Source organism: Lethenteron reissneri, chromosome 25, assembly GCF_015708825.2.
Source record: "Lethenteron reissneri isolate LAM-NWPU_2019-01 chromosome 25, ASM1570882v1, whole genome shotgun sequence".
Taxonomy (NCBI): Eukaryota; Metazoa; Chordata; class Hyperoartia; order Petromyzontiformes; family Petromyzontidae; genus Lethenteron; species Lethenteron reissneri.
The window spans coordinates 2,665,376-2,683,862 of NC_083803.1; the positions used below are offsets into that span (position 1 = coordinate 2,665,376).

Below are 18,487 nucleotides of genomic sequence, written 5' to 3' on the forward strand. Positions count from 1 at the left end.
ATGCCGCTGTCCGCGAGGAGGCTGATGCCGGCAGTGGTGCGGTGGTGCGGCGGTGGTGCGGCGATGGTACGGCAGGTGCGGGCAGTGAACGCGGCCGGGCACGTCGACGGGGTCTGGGTGCGGGGGCGCACGGGACCCGCTCCTCCCCTCGGGCTGCAGCCACCCTCCTTTTCCTCGGTGGCGGCCACCTCGGCCGTGGTGCTCGTCTCACCGCCCACGCAGCCCAACGGCATCGTCACCGTTTACCGCGTCTTCGCCAACAGCTCCAGCGGCCTCCACATGATGGTACACCCATCATTGGCGGCCCGGCCGCACGACCTGCAAGCGGAGCACTTTTGTTTAAAAAAAACATTCTGATAACGTCAGTGCATCGTTAAGGTGTTTTCAGGATTACAAATGTTTTCAGAAAACGAATTGTTTGATCCTGTATTTTGTAATAGTCTATATATGCAATTTAAATGACGGTTTCTTGCCCCAATAATGTTAATCAGCGGCCGTTGGCGGTCCAACTGCACTGACGTGCCATGGTCCGGGGGAGCCTAAGCACCGGGCTACGACGATGACAGGGGGCCCCATTTATTCATCCCACCGAGGCACATATTGGTCACTCTGCGCCACTCACTGTCCTTCACGATCGTTGATCTTGGGTCAATGCTGAACTGCATAGCCGGCCTTTGGAGAGCCCGGTGGAGTCCTGTGGAATTGGGAAGACACCGCCTAACTGGCTGGTGCAGTTATTGTTGTGTATTGCGTCCGCCCCTTGTGCGACAGCTATCCGAGGGGGCCTCCGTGGAGCAGGAGATCCACGGGTTGGAGCCGTTCAGCACGTACTCGGTGTACGTGCAGGCGTGCACGTGCCTCCGCTGCTGCGCTGATGGACCCCCCGCGCGCCTGCAAACTCTGCCAGCGGCTCCCACCGGGCAACCCTCTCCTGCCCCCTCAGCTGTCGGGTCCCGCGCTGCCAGTCTGGCCTGGAGCGACCCCACACGGCCCAACGGGATCATGCACAGGTGCCCCTGCTCTCCATCATCGTTTGCGTGTGTATGTGTGTGCGTGTGTCTGTATGTGCACCGGAGTTGCCTGCAGATGTGACCACAACTGTACACTCAACGTTCATTATGCTTACAGTAAACACTTGCTAATTTGACACGTATGGGGCTCTGGCCTTGCCGAATTGTCCAATAGTCCGAATTATGTACAATGGTACTCCCCAGTGCCTCCTGCCCTAATTTAAAAAAATATCCAAATTTGTTTTCCTAAAATTATTTTCCAAAAAAAGCAACACTTACCACCAGTAACCAGCACTGCAGGCGAAGGAGGAGGATGCGGGAGGTTCCATGTGGTGAGTGACAGGTTGTAGAGGGGGGCTTAATGCACTGAGCATGCACTTACTGTACTGTATATTCACTTTATCATCAAATTATAACTTAAACACCAAATTGCACGAACTTAAACTTCACATTTTCGCTTAACAATTAATGTTTACTTGAAGACTACATTATTTTACACTTTCACAACACATTACTCGCCATCAGGCGACATCAGCTGATGTGGCACTTCACCACTGACATGGGTGTCTTCACTCACCGTACGCATCGACACACACCCTGCATCAATTCTATACGAAACTTAGAATTCGTCTCGCAGACTAAGGGATCTTGACGTCGGTGTAGATGGCATTTCTGAGAGGGTTGGCTTGCACAGAGTCCACAGCGACGGGTCCGCACTAACGCTCGCCACGCTCGCCACACTCGCCGACGCTCGCTACGCGCACCGCCACCAGACTGAGTCGTTGTTTTGGTCGTGTCGCTCGGCGTCACTCCACGTGCCATGCCGAAGTTGGACCGTTCGGTACGGTAATTCGGCTCATGGCCAATTACTAATACACCGTATATATGCCGAAAGCGTAGCTGTGTCGAATTATCCCCAATTACGAATGATCAAATACCGAAATAACGAGGTTTTACTCGATGTAGTAATCTTGAACCACTGATTTATTTTGGTTTTTATGAATAGTAAAAGCAGGTTTCAGTGGATAGTGGATTTACAAATATACAATGTTGCATTGTGTATGTGTGAGTAACATGCGAGTGACACTTGGGTAACTTAGATAGCTCTACTCTGAGACAACATAACTCTAGCCTTCCAAGACTACAAGGTGCCCACTGCAGGACGATGAAGACGACCCGCTCCAAGGTGACAACGGTGACGGCAATTCCCCCACAACAGCAGCCCTGAGCCCCGGTTCATGCCGGCTTTTATCCCCCTCATGACCCGGCCACGCCCCTTTTCCCGAACCCTCTCTCACTGCACCTGGCCCTGTCTGTCTCTGCCCTTATCCCTAACGCGACCCTGTCTGTTCCGTTACGTTAATTAGTAACCATGGCCACGGAGAGCCGTACTGTCCCTACATCACCCCGTACTGTCCTTAACCACGTGTGTGCGAGTACCAGGGGTGGTGCAGGCCCCCCACCCCCTCGTGTGCCATGTCGGCCTTCAAAGATGCTCCCTATTACCACTTGCCCCAAAGAGTCTGTTAAGGCTATACGGGGAAAACTTTGTCTTTCTGTGCTCTCTGGTCTCGGCGGCGCAGCTTCGAGCTACAGAAACGCATGTCGTGTCCTCAGCCGCCCCAACCCCTGCCGGTGGAGTGCCGGCAAGGCTCGCTGGACGTGGTGTACACGGGCAAGCACAGGTCCCACAACGTCAGCGGCCTCCTGCCCTACTGCAGCTACGACTTCCGCATCATCTCGCACAACCAAGCCGGAAGCACCGCGTCAGCATGGAGCACCCTCACCACACACAAGGAAGGTGAGCCGACTCCACCTCCTCGTGATGTCGTCGCCTTCGAGGTGCGCTTCTGCGCCTGTCTGGAACGCTCTTCCTTCTGATAATAGGAAGCTACTGGGAGCTATGCGCTTTTAAATCTCGATTGAAAACTATTTTTTTTTCCAACTGCTCTTTGTGTTGGATTTGTTTTCCGTCCCCCGCACCTTCGATTCGCACAGTTCGCTACGTACAGTGTGAAAGAAGTTCAACATGCCTTGTCTCTTGAGCCACGTGAGAGCAGGCGATACGGCATCTCTCTCATGGTAGAGATATTTGTCATTATTTGTGGAATAATTAGGCTACATCTTTTGTTTTACCTTTCGAGCTGAAAATTTGGTGTATTGCACTGCCCTCTATACAAGCAACCCAACCATGTTTTAATTGTCCATTTAAGTAGCAAACGAGGACCGTGGGTAATTTTCTGACACTGGTGTCAAGCAGTACCTCCTATATGAATGATCATGTAGAGATGTGGTGGACTGCAAATCCCAACTTTACCAACCAACACCACTACGTGTGTGCACATGACGTTCCTCTGAGGAGCGGTGTCCTGCAACAACAACTCTGGCACTGCACGGGTGATGTTTGACCACGCGCACTGTCCTGACAGCCCCAGAGTTCGTGGCGCCATTCGACGTGAGCAGCAACCTAACGGCGCTTTCGGTCGACTGGAGCGCCAGCTTCCACCTCAACGGGCCGCTGCGCGAGTTCGCTCTGAGCGAGGGCGGCACTCGCGTGTTTGCAGGGCTCAGCCTCTCCGCCAGCCTGCCACGCACATCAGACAAAAGTAAGCATGGAGCGAGACACCAACTCTGTCCATGGGACACAAGCCCTGGGCCCAGGACATAACCCGTGTTTGCCAGACACTATTCATGTCCATCCCCTGTCACGTGTGTCTGTGTGTGTGTTTGGGAATTGCAAGATTTAACTTTATTGTGTGTTCGCACAAGTGTATGGTAACTTTATTGGAAAGTGATATCTGTAAATGATGTTGATCCTCCCCTTTTCAAACGGACCATGAGTTGCAGTTGCATTTAGTCATTATAAAAGATGAGTTGTGAAATCAGCTGATGTGCTGAATGTGACATCCCTGTCTTTGTGTGTTTCTTGTTTTCTCAGCATTCCAGTTTCGCGTCACCTGCACAACAGAAATGGGATCTGTCAGTTCTCCCATCATCTCGTACAACACTGCCACTGGAATAGGTGCGGCCATTTACTTAACTCCCCACGGCCTCATTATACTTCACGCGGTTGGTCATGTCAGGCCACAGCAGCGCTCGAGCTGAGATGCCACTGGACTCTGTTTTATTCCCTACCAAGGGGAGACAACGCAGGACTCTGGGGGGCGGGTCCCGGATGGAGGCCCCCACTTCTACAGCGAGCTGTGGTTCGTGTCTCTGCTCTCGGCCGTGGGGATGCTGCTCATGGCCGTCGTGCTGGCGCTGCTGCTACGCCGCGCCATGCGCAAGCCGCCCTATACGCGCCAGCGGCCGCCGCTGCTGGCCTCCCGCCACGCGCAGGCCAGCATGATGCCGCTCTGCGTCTACCCGTCCTCCGACAACCTCCTGGTGCGTCCCTCACCCCGCTGCGCTTTCTCGGGCTCGCCGGTCCCTTCGCCTGCGCCGCGTCACCCGGGTGCTGTCTCGAGCGTTACTTGAGCAATTTATATCGGGTCATCGTCAGCCAGGATACAAGTTTGTGCCCTCTGGCAAACGTTTAACACAATCGCAGGCACCATCAGTGTCTCTGGTGTTAAAATGTATAAGAGTCATAATACGCACTGTGCTCACTGTGCACTTTGATGTTTCCTATTCTTGTGACTGCACCGGTAATGTCCTGTGGTACCTATTTTTTTATATTTCCCACTGCCACCCATCCGCCTCCGCCTCCATTGTCGTGCTAAGATGAAGGACTCCTGTCCTGGCTCCAGCCTCCATGATCAGTGTCTCTCTGCTTCTGCCACTTTGCAAGTTCCACACACTCTCTGTGTGCCCGACCATCGCCTTGTACACTTGGTAAGGTGTGGCCGTGTCTCGTCCCTTCCATCCTCATATTTGTCACCACATTCCCACACATTTGCTGTCCTGTTCCTGCCTGTAACTTGCTTTACCACACTTTCATGTGGTGTACCATGCCACTGCCTCTTATCATGCTCTACTGTGCTCTGCCATACTTGACTACACTATGATGTCCTGTAATGTGTGGTAGTGCAATTCTACCATTCTCTCCTGTGCTGTGTAACACTGCGATGTGCTGCATAACATGCTGTCGGTTTTTACCATGTCATGCAGTGCTACTGGCTTTACCACCCGTTACCGTTGCTGCATTATGGCGTGCGCGTCGTGTTTGGCTTCTCAGTTTGACCACCTGGCGGACTCCATCGGCTCGGCAAGTAGTATCACTTTGCGGAGTTTCACGTTCCATAACGAGGTACCCACGCGGCGCCACGGTCGCAGCAGCCTGGTTTCCATACGACAATTTCACTCGCATGCCTCTCTTCACGGGGCTTTGTCGTTGAAAGGCAAAACGTAAAATAAAGGGGGGGAAAAATATGTAATTATACGAATTTGAATCCACATTCTTGACCAGAACAAGGGTTTCTTCCTCCATTTCTTTCTTTCGTGTGATTCTATAGATGGGGGTGACCTGTCCATTAAGATAATGACCATTTATTTTATTGAAAATATAAAAGTATTCCTTTGCAAGAAAAACAAAGCACAGCTGTGCCCACTGTTTCTCCCAGTGACGTCTAGTACTCACTGAGCACATTGTCCGCAGTCTCGAGAAAAATTTGAAGTTTCTCTGAACGAGTTTTATGGAAGCCTGGGTCGTGTGTGCATGGGGTCTGGTGTGCTTTGCGCTTCTGCATGTGCTGCTCAGATAAAACCAAGCGAGGCCGCGACGGTGCAAGCTGAGCTGAGATGCGTGGAAATGTTGAGTTTTGCCGTGCTCGTTTCTGGTGACTTAAAACCACATTTTCACTTGCTTCACCTGTGATTATTAAGACTGAAATATTGCAACAGTTCCCGTAAAAATGTGTGTCACAAACTCTCCTCCACCCGACACAGCCAATTAATAAAAGTTTCACGTGAATCAAACGTGGCCAAATGTATAACTGCTTCAGCAGCACCACCACCGATGTTGATGTTGGTGAGTAATCTCACAACGTTCAAATGGGTGCGACGTTCCGCTGCAGATTACATCCAGCATCGTCAGGTTGTTGACAGGAGCTCGGATCTCGAGTGAAGCGTCATGGCACCCACTTAAAGACACGGAACAGGAATCGCTTTCACTCGAGGTCCAAGCTCTTGTGAACAACATTGTTTCACTCCCCGAAACGTAACCCACTGAATGTGCGCACAGGCGCACGGCGATTTGAACCAGGGTTGACAGCTGCAGAGGCTATGTGCTCTCCATTGAACTGCAATGATTTTGGCGAATTCATGACATGTTCTGGTGATGAAATCACGATTTTTAAGATTGTTATTTTAGTGGTATTATTACTGATGTTGTTATAAAATCTGACAAATTTTAATGTATTTGTATGATTATATTTGCCAAAAAATGAGAGGGCTGTATTTGAACTCGGTGACTTACAGCCTCATGCGATCTCCACTCGGTAAAGGGATTACACCGTGGGCGATTTTTCATTGTTAAAACTGAAGACTGGGAGCTTAGCCAGGGCTGAGTTTTTCATGTTAAGGTTACTGGAGATAACATGACCAGCCAGACCAGGACGTGATCCCGTGGCCCTGAGCAACACGTGGACATCCTTGGGAAATTGATCTTGCACAGGAAACACTGTCTTCACTCTGAGTCCCTCACACTTGAGATGGAGCGATGCCAGACATGTGGTGGTGCATGCCTTTCATTCAGCGCTTTGGGATGCAAGGGTTGGCAGAGAACATGGAAGATCGTCAAACTCCCAAACTGTGTGGACAGGAGACGGGAGCGCAGCAAGTCGTCTTGTGAACTCATTTGAGCGGGATACATTTAAAACAATTAATTTACAATGCCAGGTCTGAGCCTGGTTATTGATTTAAAAGTGAATATAACATAATCAGGCAATATCTCCTTTTGTGTTAAATGATTATTTTCATCTATATGTCAAGCTATTTTTGGATGAACGGATGCTGCGGGTCACCGGTTCTATTCGATCTCCTGCCGCAGCAGATGAAACAATGGGCAGGTTCTTAAATCCCATCCGCCGCCCGTCTCTGTCCTCCAGTACACACCACAATTCATCGGTTGTCTGGCCAGCATGGTTGGAGGCCAAATATACCCTCGAGAGGGGCCCCATAGACTGGGAGAGCCACTTCTGCTGGCAGTGGCATGAGTAAACAATTGCAGGCCTCCTCAACCTGTATGTCATGGGGATTATTTGACCATACTTCACCACGCTGGTCAGTGAGGGTTGTTCAATTGAATCCCGCCAATTTTATTCCCACTCCCCCCGCTGAAAATGTGCCAAATCGCACACCCTGGTGCTGAGTCGGATCTCGTGGGGGTTTCCGGCAGGGCCTGCCGGACACGCGCATCTCAAGCCCTAGCTCGCACAAGCGCGGCAGGGCCGCGCGACGGCACAGCGTCTCGGTGATTCACGTGCCCCCGCGCGGGACACCGCTGAGCCCACCCACTCCGCCACCGCCACCGGCTGCACCGCCGCTGTGTCGCGCGTGCTCCCACGACTCGCTGCACCACGGCGCCAGCCGGCTCGTCGAGACGGCCGAGGCGACGTCCCTGCTGGAGGAGCCGCTCTGGGACACGCTGATGCGGCCCCGAGTCCGGGACAGCGGGATGATGAGCACCGTAAGCACCTGCCGCTACAGCCACGTTGGCTCTCAGGTCGTGTGCCGGTACCACCTCGGGAGCCCACTGTTCGATGTGTCTGTGCCGCCACAGTTTGGGGATGACGAGGAACTCCTGGAGTCCATGAAGGCGTTCACCATCTGCAAGGAGCACACGGTCTTCACCGACACTCACCTGTAACCCAAGACACGTGTATCCGCGACGCAAGGAGTTTCACCGCAGCCGCTGCGTTAACGCCAACGTGACGGAGTGGTCCACGAGTGTTCGCTCATTCATGCGCTGCTGGCCTTTGTGTTCACGCATTGCCGTGGCATTTCATCAATACGCATTTAAATTTCAGCAACACAGGGAAAGGTTAATACGTTTCGATTATCTCACTACCCCTTGGTATTTTAAATTAATGGAAAGCAAGATTTAGCGTGGAGTCTTTATAGTAAATTTCAGAAACCACTGTTATTTATTCGTGTACCTTGTCAACTTTGCCAACGTTTACCAGTGTCAAAATGCCAACAAGAAAGTTTTTTTACTTTTAAAGATAAAATTGCCAACTTGCAGACACAATCAGCACACAGCCAGTGGGCATGCTCACGAGGACACGTGTTTGTCAACGAGTTAACGTTGCGATGGTTTGTGTGCAGCAGTGATTGAGCACCCACAAGTCGGCGGAGATGCGTTAATAGCTTTAGTAAGTTGTGTAAGGTTATTCGATTTGTTACGCGGATGGTCCCGTTTCGCCAGTTTCCTGGCTATTTTACAAGCGAGATCCGTGGTGCGTGAGCCGAGCAGCAATGACAAAACAAAGACAACAAGACATCAATATTGCAGAGAACAAGTACAGGTTTCTTAAGGTGTATTGCTCAACTCAGGCAAGACGTGGTTTATATTTCTGTAGTGGGATACCGAACGTGTAATGGAATGGGCAGCGGTAAAAATCCTGAATGCTTTCTGAATGGGTTTTTTTTTTGCTTATCGATGCAGAGAGGTTGCTTTCTGTTACTGGTAGGAACCACCTGGTTCCACCAACCCACAGCGGATTATTGTGTCCGTCCGTCGTGCATCAAAAAATGGGAGGGGTGGGGCTGGGTGGAGAGGGGTGGGGAGGGGCTGGGTGGGGAGGGTGGGAGGGGTGGGGCTGGGTGGGGAGGGGCTGGTCACCCCGTGGTGCCCTTATAAAACTCAACGTTTAACCTACTCACGCCGGCTTGTGCCCGCCCTCATAATCGGCCATATTTGCGGAATACACCACGCCGCCGTTGACCCTGCAGGCCATTGACCGAGCAACCCAACGTTCCTACCAGCTCCCGCCGCAGGAATGTGTTTTATCGTCCACTCGTGTTGCCTAAGCTTCAATGCCTTTTTCTACAAATTGAAACAGGGTTTGATTTTTTTTTACCACAGCAAAAAAAGGATGGAAAATGACTTTGTATTTCATAGCATTGTGCGTGGTGTCCGTGATAAAATACCATCGTAAAAGTTTACTGAAAACGTATCGAAATGTAAACACTTGTAAATGTATTGTTGTTGTTTTCTCAGTGCAGTACTTGCTTAGGGTAGCACACTGGTAATCGTTGTTGTTTGTCGTCGTAGCGGTGCTGGTTATTGTGATGGGTCACCAGCAAGCGGCGATGTTTCCCAACCCGCGCCACCCAGCGGCAACAAACGAACACTGCAGGGCAAGGCAGGCCGCTTTCAATAACAGCAATAAGCCGTGCCTCTTGCGCAATGTTTGAATTTGCAAACATCTGGGTGGCAATCGGCCTGACGAAATTAATGTCACATGGAAGTGGAAGGGTCTGTGCAACCAGTTGTATTTTTTTTTCAGGCAGAACAGTGCCGGCTAGATTACTGCACTTGACGTCTCATGGAGACAACGCAGTGGATGATGTGTCTAACTTTACAACTCAGTGGGTGAAGACAGTGGCGTAGCTATCGAGGGTGCAGATGATGCAAGTGCACCAGTGACGAGGGTACGAATTAGGAGGTAATTGGGCAGGAGGGCCTATTTCTTTCCGAGCACCAGTGCTCCTGCCAACCATTGCTACTTGCCACTGGGTACAAAATCTAGGTCTGGTTTAACAAACTGTTTTCATTACTGTGTCCCAGGCAGGTGCAGTCTTGCAGTGCACACACAAATTTGCCGATGGTGTTTTGTTATTGTGTGGCCCAATGGGAAAGTCTGTAACCATACACCCTCCATTGGCAGTTCTTTAGATCAGTTAGGTCAGCTGTGCTTCATTATAAGTATGTTCATTAAACTTCAAAGACATCCTTGTAGGCCTAGACGTAATAATTGTAAAAAATGTTACTGGTTGTGGTATTACATATGTGAAGCTCTTATTCGTAGTGCCAAACACTGTTTGTTGTAAAGGCCTCGGTGAATCAGTTTTCTGCTGCAATGGTGGAACAAGGTACATTCGTCGGTGAAGTTTTCATCCTCCACGTCTGTGATTTTCATTTTTGGTTTTAATGTACCGGATTGGTACTGCCATGTGTCTCCTGAACGTGCTGTTTTTTATATTTAAGTTTTCGATATAACATTCCATCATAATGCGCATAAAAATTGAGAAAACACAGCGATAGCCTTTGGCCGATTCGGAAAGGAAATTCATACGAGAAAAATGCCATGTTGCAAAAAATATATTCAAGAGATTTTACCTTAAATATTTTATTTACCATTACAACACGGGAAAACAGGTCACTACAGTATTTACAACTGCAACATGAAAACAATGGGAGTGCATAAACTAAGTGCACAATGCGACAGGATACACATTATTATTTAGCACAGCAAATTATTATACCCATCAAACACAAATGGAATCGTGACATGTGGAATGGGACTCAGTTGAGGGTGCGTTATTAATCTTTTATTACACCATACCACAGTTTACTGGTTTAATGATCACTAATGGATAATGGAATGTTGAGAGCTGTGTAATACATATGGAAAAGCGTACAACTGAATAACATACTTTGTGCAAGAAGAAATAGGACAATCTGAAAAAGTCTATTATTTTTTTACTAATGTACAACCACACCCCCCCCCCCCCTTGCTTGTTTCATGCATATCCTCTTTCAATTTCTTGTGGTAAGATTTTCAAATAAAATCTTATATTTGTTGACAGACTCGAGGAATCCACTACTCGTATGAACTGGCCTATTCTGTTGGAGCTGTGTTGACACTACACAATGAAGCCTTCGCGTTCCTCCTTCTCCACAAGCAGCAATGCCCAACTGTGAGGCACCGCAATGCAGGTGGTATACGTGAGCCACTAGATCAGGGGTCGGCAACCTACGGCTCCGGAGCCGCATGCGGCTCTTTACGGGCTGCTTCTTGACGATATGTACGTATGTACAGTATGTACTCAGATGCATTGCGGCTCTTGAAATACTGAATTTTGTACCGAATTGGAAAGAAATGGCTCTTCTTGTTATTTTGGTTGCCGACCCCTGCACTAGATGATTAGAATGCACCTCCTCTGCTCAACTTCAACACCGAAGGGAAAGAAATGCACGAAGCATATCCGACATTGCAGTAGTGCAGCACCAATACCCACATGGTTGTTTGTCCAGTTAACCTTTTTTATACCCTTAAATTTGAACTTCATGGACTCAAGATAGAAAATTTAGCGCTGAAAATTTAACATTGCACAAAACTGCATAGTTTTAAGGAAAAACAAGAGTAGCCTCTGAAAATGTATTGTTGAACAAAAGGTATTCAACAATCATTACCTGCAGAGTAGCTTTAAAATGTAATGGAGCTTAACATGTTCAGAGTGAAAACCAAACATTGCAATCGATACTTAAAAAGGGGAGTACAACCTCTTTTCAACCACGTGAGCAAGATTGAAAATAAGACTGACTTGCCAAATGAAAGCAATCGTAAAAGTACTAAAGCATATAACATAGATAACAAAAGGAACAATTAAATAATTGTAAGCATCATCGAGCAAAAGCGATTTGGAATGTGGAATTAATGACACTGCATGCAGGCTTCTGTTCAGGGTCAGTGTTTTCAGCAAACATGCTTTAGCTTCTATGCTACTTTAAGCGACATTCGCCCCAGCGTGCAGCCCATCCTGCTCGACACTTTTGCTCAATGACGCAGGGTGTAACTCAGCCCAGCGGCCTCTGCCTTATCGCTTCTTTGGTAAGGGAACGGCAGCCTTGGGTGGGGTGACAGGACGTCCCGAGTTCATACCCCCATACTGGTACTTTGCTTTTTTCTCAGAAGGTTTAAGGATCTGAAAGAAAACATTGAAATTGCGATTTAGCGAGCCTTCATTTATCACATGAATTGAAATAGTGAGTAGAAAACTGCCGGTGCACAGCGTGGCATTAACAGTTACAGACCTGGAAGGAGCACATGAGTGTTTCGTCCACGCTCATCATGCCACCAGCGTTATCAAATTCCCCACAGTAGTTAGGGGCGGAGAACAAGGTGACAAGCTGTCGTTTGGCAAAAAATTCATATCCATCCTCGACAACCTGCAAAAAAGAGTGAATGCATACAAGCAGCTGTTTATAAAATTGTGTAACGTGAGGCTACATAACTAAGGTGGTTTAGCTTGGGGAGCTACAGGATGCGCAACCTGTGCCACTGGTCGCGCTCACCTGATGGGCTCGGCAGATGAGATCCAGGTCGTGACGGTTCAGGAACTTGCTGACCACATCGCCCCCAAACGTAAAGGAGACACCGCGATCATTTTCCCCCCAGCCCTGCACGTCCTTGTCGGGATCCGACCACAGCAAATCGCACAGCAGGCCTGCGTCGCCAAAGAGAGATCACAAGACGCTGAGCCCACATGCTTTACCCATAATATAGCTTGTAATGCTGCAATGTAATTAGCCAAAACACTGGAAACCACACAAAGAAAGCATTCAGTATTGATGAAAAATCTCTCACCAGTGTCTGGTACGTCTGTGGGTCTCATGATTCGGCGAATCTGTTCCATGGACTGAAGGTCAGGAGACAACCCTGCCATCAAACACAATGCACAGAATTACAGAATTTCACAGCATCGCAACATAACTTAATAAATCTGGGTTTCACACTTATTAACCTAAACTTTAACAATTATGTTGTGCATTTCATATTTAGACAAAGTGGTTAAAAACAAAGGAACTCACCTCCATGACAGCAAAATATTTTTTCATCAACAATTGCTGCAATCGGCAGGCAGTTGAAGCAGTCCGTAAAGGTCTTCCACAATTTTATATTGAAGCGCCGCTTACCTAGAAAAATAAAACAGTTTTGGTTGTGTGAAATTGGCCATCCAGGAATATGCTTCCTCAATAAGTATCAAATATCGTGCTTTAAGTTCCCCGCTGTTAAATAAAGTAGTCCATGAAATTTGACAACTTTGAAACTTTATCAAAAACCTACACATTATCTAAGTGTGTGCCGAATTTCTTACATTCCCTTTGCATCTCCCAAATTTGAGCAACATGAAACGTACGTTAACATTCCGTGATGAACGATCATGAATGCCAACTACTGGGCACTCGCTCTGCTAGTGTGGTCTTCTGGGTTGAACATTTCTCCTCTCACGCTTCCGTCACATAATACTGCAGGCATCTTCACAAGATGAGATAACGAGTTGCTGGACTCACACTCATCGTAGAAGCCGTAGATGCGGTTGATGCTGGCGCACTCGTGGTTGCCACGCAGCAAGAAGAAGTTTTCTGGGTACTTGATCTTGTAGGCGAGCAGCAGGCAGATTGTCTCCAGGGACTGCTTGCCACGGTCGACGTAGTCGCCCAGGAACAGGTAGTTGGCTTCGGGGGGGAACCCTCCATACTCAAAGAGCCGCAGCAGGTCCGTGTACTGCCCATGGATATCACCTATGCAACAGAGGTGCATATAACATTACTAAAAAAATCCCCCAGTTGTAACGTGACAAATTATGATTAAGTCAAAAGTGTAATTTATTGATATAGTAACCAAAGTCCAAGTCAAGCATGCAGTGTTATAGCAAGGGCTCAGTTTCAACCAGGAATGTCAAGGACAGTGACCTAGAAAATAATTCATCCACTAAAACTTTCGCTCTGGTTTGGCTAGAAATCATGTGTCTACTGCGGTAAACCAACAACCTGGAAAATGTTCAGTGAGAAATTAAGCCCTGGTTATAGCCTCTGGCAAAACAGCACGGTACTTTAAATTTTAATACACTGTCAATCAACGGGGTATAATTTATTTTTAACTGCACTGCACAGATGAAACTGTAAGCTATGACCATGTATGGTCTTAACGCTCTTAATACACTGGTCCGATTCACGCTTTCTCAATGTCATCTCTGACGCATCCTTGTGGTATTCATTGCCACAACAACTTTGTCATGATTAATCTTCTGAGTTCAGAAGTCTGTGTAAAGTTTTAAACAATGTCTAAGTGAATGTTTTTCCTGTAGATTTACTTCTGACCTAAGTAGGGCATTACAGAAAAGCAATGGAATGTAACAGCTTAAATGGGTTGACCCATTTAAGCTTACTTTAATACTATTTTATGAAAACTTAGATTAGTTTTTTATTACATTGCTGTGTACCAATAGTTATGTGCAAATCCTAGTCTCTCAAGATATGTACAATCAATGTCACCAAGATGTGGGTACACAATATTTGACACTTAGAAATGTGTCACATGATAACAGGCATATGTAATGTATCGTGTTGGGAAGTTGTTCCATCTCTACGTATTACTCAATTGTATTTTCACATTTATCTTTTAATATTGGTGGAAAGTTAATTTTTTACTCTTGTCATACTTCAATGACCACCAACTTGCAACACCACTCCTGGGCTGAGCATAGCACTCAATTAAGTCGTTCACAAGAACATGCAGATTCCCGGCACGTGAACGTGGAGTGGTGTATGTGCTCTCGGGACACACCGCAGATCTTGAGCGGCGCCTCGAGCTCGAGCAGGATGGGCTGGCTCAGGAAGATCTCGCGCGACTTGACGCACAGGCCCCGCACTTCGGCCTCCGTCATCTGCACGGTCTTCCCAGGGCGGCATCCTCGCACTGAAACGCACCACCGCCACGCCTTTACGTCAACCGCACGAACACAACCTACACCGCCCATACATTGCGCAATAACCACACTACACCACGGCACAACACACGATGAGCACAACACCACCACCTTGACATTAACCACACTACACAACCTCCACCGTCTCTATACATTGCACAATAACCAGACTACATCCCACACAATAACCACACTACACCACGGCACAACACACGATGAGCACAACACCACCACCTTGACATTAACCACACTACACAACCTCCACCGTCTCTATACATTGCACAATAACCAGACTACATCCCACACAATAACCACACTACACCACGGCACAACACACGATGAGCACAACACCACCACCTTGACATTAACCACACTACACAACCTCCACCGTCTCTATACATTGCACAATAACCACACTACATCCCACACAATAACCACACTACACAACACACGATGACCACAACACACGATAACCACAACACCACCACCTTCACATTACCCACACTACACAACCGCCACCGTCTATACATTGCACAATAACCACATTACATGGCACATCACACATAATAACCACACACAACCTTTACATTAAACACGAACCACCTCCACCATTCCACACACGGTACAATAGCCTCTTCACGGCACAATAACACACGCGATACACAATACCAACAACCTACACACCACACATTTAGTGTGCTACAACACACCATCCCCAATGCATGAACCACAGTAGCCCAAACACAAGCCCCACACGATACACTAACCGACACGCGCACAATAACCACTGAACACCACAGGAGCCCCACCACAGCGCGATCATTCACCCGCATTAACTGCACTATCCCCACACACCACATTCACCACCCACTCTTCGCTGCAGTCAACTTTAGAGGGAGGAAACTACAGTAAGGGCAAGACCCGGCGGGGGTGGGTGGAGAAGGAAGGGCAAAGATGGGAGAGGGGCAGGGCAGGCGGGGGGCAGCGAAGGGAATCGCGCGGCGGAGAGGGAGGCCGTGCGCGGGCAGGGCGAGTCAGGCGAGGCCGAGGAGTCACGAGCCGAGGAAGAAGTGCAAGGCCCAAGCCGACGTGAGCAACGGGGGTTGCGAGCAGGAAGGTTTCGAGGATGTCGCTCAGTGACGGCGGAGCGACGCTGGGTGGTAGTGGGGGTGGTAGTGGGTGGGGGGGGGGGGGTCCCGCCGCGGTGCGAGTGTCGGCCCGGCGGTCGCGGCCCGCACCCTCGAGGAGGCGCGCGATGATTCCGTCCACATTCACGTCCCCGTCCGCCATTTCCGCGGGGAGGCGCGGTCTCGTCACGTGACGCAACATGCGCACGTGACTCGTGGGGAAAGTGGGGGCGCGAGGGAGGGGGTTGGGAGGGGGGAGGGAGGGGTGTGGGAGGGAGGAAGAGGAGTGGGCTGGGGAAAGCGAGGGAGGGGGGGTGAGGGGTTAGAGCAAGGGAAGGGGGTAAGAGGGGGGGGCGAGGGAGGGGGTAACGAGGGAGGGGGGAACGAGGGAGAGGGGGGCGAGGGAGGGGGGAGAGAGGGAGGGGGGAGAGAGGGAGGGGGGAGAGAGGGAGGGGGGAGAGAGGGAGGGGGGGAGTAAGGGGTGGCGAGGGGGGGAGTAAGGGGTGGCGAGGGAGGGGGAGCGAGGGAGGGGGAGAGCGAGGGGGGAGGGACGGAGGGAGGGGGGAAAGACGAGGGAGGGGGGGCGAAGGAGGGGTAGGGGTGAGGGAGGGGGGGAGGGTGTCCACCCAAGCTCGCGAGACAATTTAACATTTTACCGATAACTAGCTCCACTACCCGGCTTCGCCCGGGACTTGGATCCACCACGCCCGGCCGCCTTTGTCTCCCCAGTGGCGATGTTCATACGCCACACCAGTTACTCGTTTTGAGGCTGAGTCGACCTAGGTGAGGCCCAGGACCGGTTCAAATAATCGCTCACCCAGCTTAATGACTATTTGTACAGTCAACATTTAAAGAATCGATTCTTGGCGCGTCGTGTTTAATAGTAATGACACAGTTGTTTTTTCATCTGAAATGGTAATTGTTGTGGTTTCACGCTTGAACACACCGGTGGGCTAAAGCAGTGAACTATTAGTCTTTTATCAACGTGACACTTTTTTACTGATTGGCTGTGTCGGGTGGTTGAGGGTTACAACACATTAATAAATAAGGCGATCTAAACCCAATAACGTTGTTTATGAATAATGGTCGCGAAAGCCTACGTGTTACAAATTGACTCACTTTACTTAATAACCAGGCTACAGTCTACATTATAGACTGCCAGTACACCCACCACGCTTAATAACCAGGCTACATTCTACATTATAGACTGCCAGTACGCTCACCCAGCTTAATGACTATTTGTACAGTCAACATTTAAAGAATCGATTCTTGGCGTGTCGGGTTAAAAAGTAATTACACAGTTGTTTTTTCATTGGTATGTAATGTTTGAAAGTTTTCAGAAGATTTTAAATGTATTTTCCCCCCGGGCAACGCTGGGTATATCGAGTTTATACCACAAAGTCGTCGCTTAACACGGGTGGGGTGTCGAGGCCTAGTACCGTGCAGAACCTCCAGCCTCGCCTAGATTGCCCACCCGGCTGAGACTGGGTACTGGGACCGTTAACCCCCCCCCCCCCCCCCGCGCGCTACAATAATACTGTCTAATCGCTATAATTTTATTATCTACCGACCCTATAATAGTAATTGCACACATTGGGATGGGGGGGGGGAGTGAAGAGGACGTGAAACTTTGATGAATTTACCTCAGAGTCGCGTGTTAATGCGTGCGCATATTTTTAACGGGAATTAAAAATGGCGTCCACCCCGCAGCGAATGTGTCGCTACCCATTGCCAGGGGCAACCGCCGTGGAAAACCAAACGGACCAATCGCGTCTCGCAAATCCCTCACATTTCGTCCAATGAAACTGCGTATGGTCCGGTGACACACAGACAAAGAGACACACACACAGACAGACAGACAAACAGACAGACAGATTTGCGATTTTATATATATAGATAATAGGTTATTGGGTTAAATCGAGTAAATGTATAAATGTGTCGTTAAACCCGCCACCACCCGACACAGCCAATTAGTGAAGTCTGTCACGTTAACAACAAAGCATGCCAATTGTTTACGAGCACAGGACTCCGTTGTGTTGTTGTTGGATAGTAAACACAACTCTGGCTGTCCGGCTGATGGTGCTGGTTGTGATGGCTGGCGAAACGTCGTGCTCGCATTGTAAATGTTGTGGGTTTACTTGCCAACACACCGGTGCGCTGAACTAGCAACGAATTGGCACGTTCTGTTTACGTACAAACCTTACTAATTGGCTGTGTCAGGTGGTGGCGGGTTTAACGACACATTTATATTTCACGATGATATTGGTCCCGGTCACGCCGTGCTAGACCGGGACCAATATCATCGTGAAGTCGCACACGCCGTTAGGCAGCACTAAAGAAGAAGAAGAGAACAAAAACAATTATTAAGGATAATATTGATCGCGAAAGCTCACGTGTTAAACTCAGTGCCGGATTAAGCTATTGCTGGGCCTCTAGCATCTGTTATAAACGGGGCCCTGAATTAAAACAACCAAATATTAAAAGACATTTTGAACTTGCATAGTAAAGTAATTGTATTGTTTAATTTGCTATACAGCCAGATAATACGATAAATCGCTAACCTTAAACACCCAGTCGTTCATAAAAGTTGAAGGCGGTATAGTACTGTAGTAATAGAGTAAGTGCAGAATCACTGAACCGGAATTGATAGCTAAAGAAGTTAGCGCGGGGCCTTTTGAAAGTGCGGGGCCC

At 48.9% G+C, this 18,487-nt stretch overlaps 2 protein-coding genes across 4 annotated transcripts in view; one reads left to right on the top strand and one right to left on the bottom strand.

Annotated features, from left to right (window-relative positions):
* Window positions 1-8,701, top strand: part of USH2A (usherin) — a 79,185-nt gene extending 70,484 nt beyond the window's left edge. The window contains 9 exon segments of the mRNA XM_061558709.1: window positions 76-285; window positions 772-1,010; window positions 2,594-2,811; window positions 3,440-3,616; window positions 3,949-4,032; window positions 4,150-4,397; window positions 5,188-5,259; window positions 7,348-7,638; window positions 7,732-8,701. Of these exon segments, the coding sequence (XP_061414693.1) occupies window positions 76-285; window positions 772-1,010; window positions 2,594-2,811; window positions 3,440-3,616; window positions 3,949-4,032; window positions 4,150-4,397; window positions 5,188-5,259; window positions 7,348-7,638; window positions 7,732-7,818 (1,626 nt within the window). The 3' untranslated portion in view covers window positions 7,819-8,701.
* A 1,577-nt stretch (window positions 8,702-10,278) lies between these two features.
* PPP1CB (protein phosphatase 1 catalytic subunit beta) lies at window positions 10,279-16,038 on the bottom strand. Of its 3 annotated transcripts, none has more exons than XM_061558898.1 (8): window positions 15,908-16,038; window positions 14,528-14,659; window positions 13,252-13,482; window positions 12,769-12,873; window positions 12,545-12,616; window positions 12,253-12,404; window positions 11,992-12,126; window positions 10,279-11,882 (listed from the first exon to the last, which is right to left on the bottom strand). In XM_061558898.1, exons 1-8 carry the CDS (start codon window positions 15,996-15,998, stop codon window positions 11,775-11,777), a joined length of 1,026 nt encoding a protein of 341 aa, XP_061414882.1. In that variant the 5' UTR covers window positions 15,999-16,038; the 3' UTR covers window positions 10,279-11,774. The 3 variants fall into 3 exon arrangements, with proteins under 3 accessions (XP_061414882.1, XP_061414883.1, XP_061414884.1); XM_061558899.1 differs by lacking the exon at window positions 15,908-16,038 and adding an exon at window positions 14,806-15,808 and having other exon boundaries at window positions 14,528-14,707; XM_061558900.1 differs by lacking the exon at window positions 15,908-16,038 and adding an exon at window positions 15,052-15,085 and having other exon boundaries at window positions 14,528-14,707.
* Between the last annotated feature and the right edge of the window lie 2,449 nt (window positions 16,039-18,487).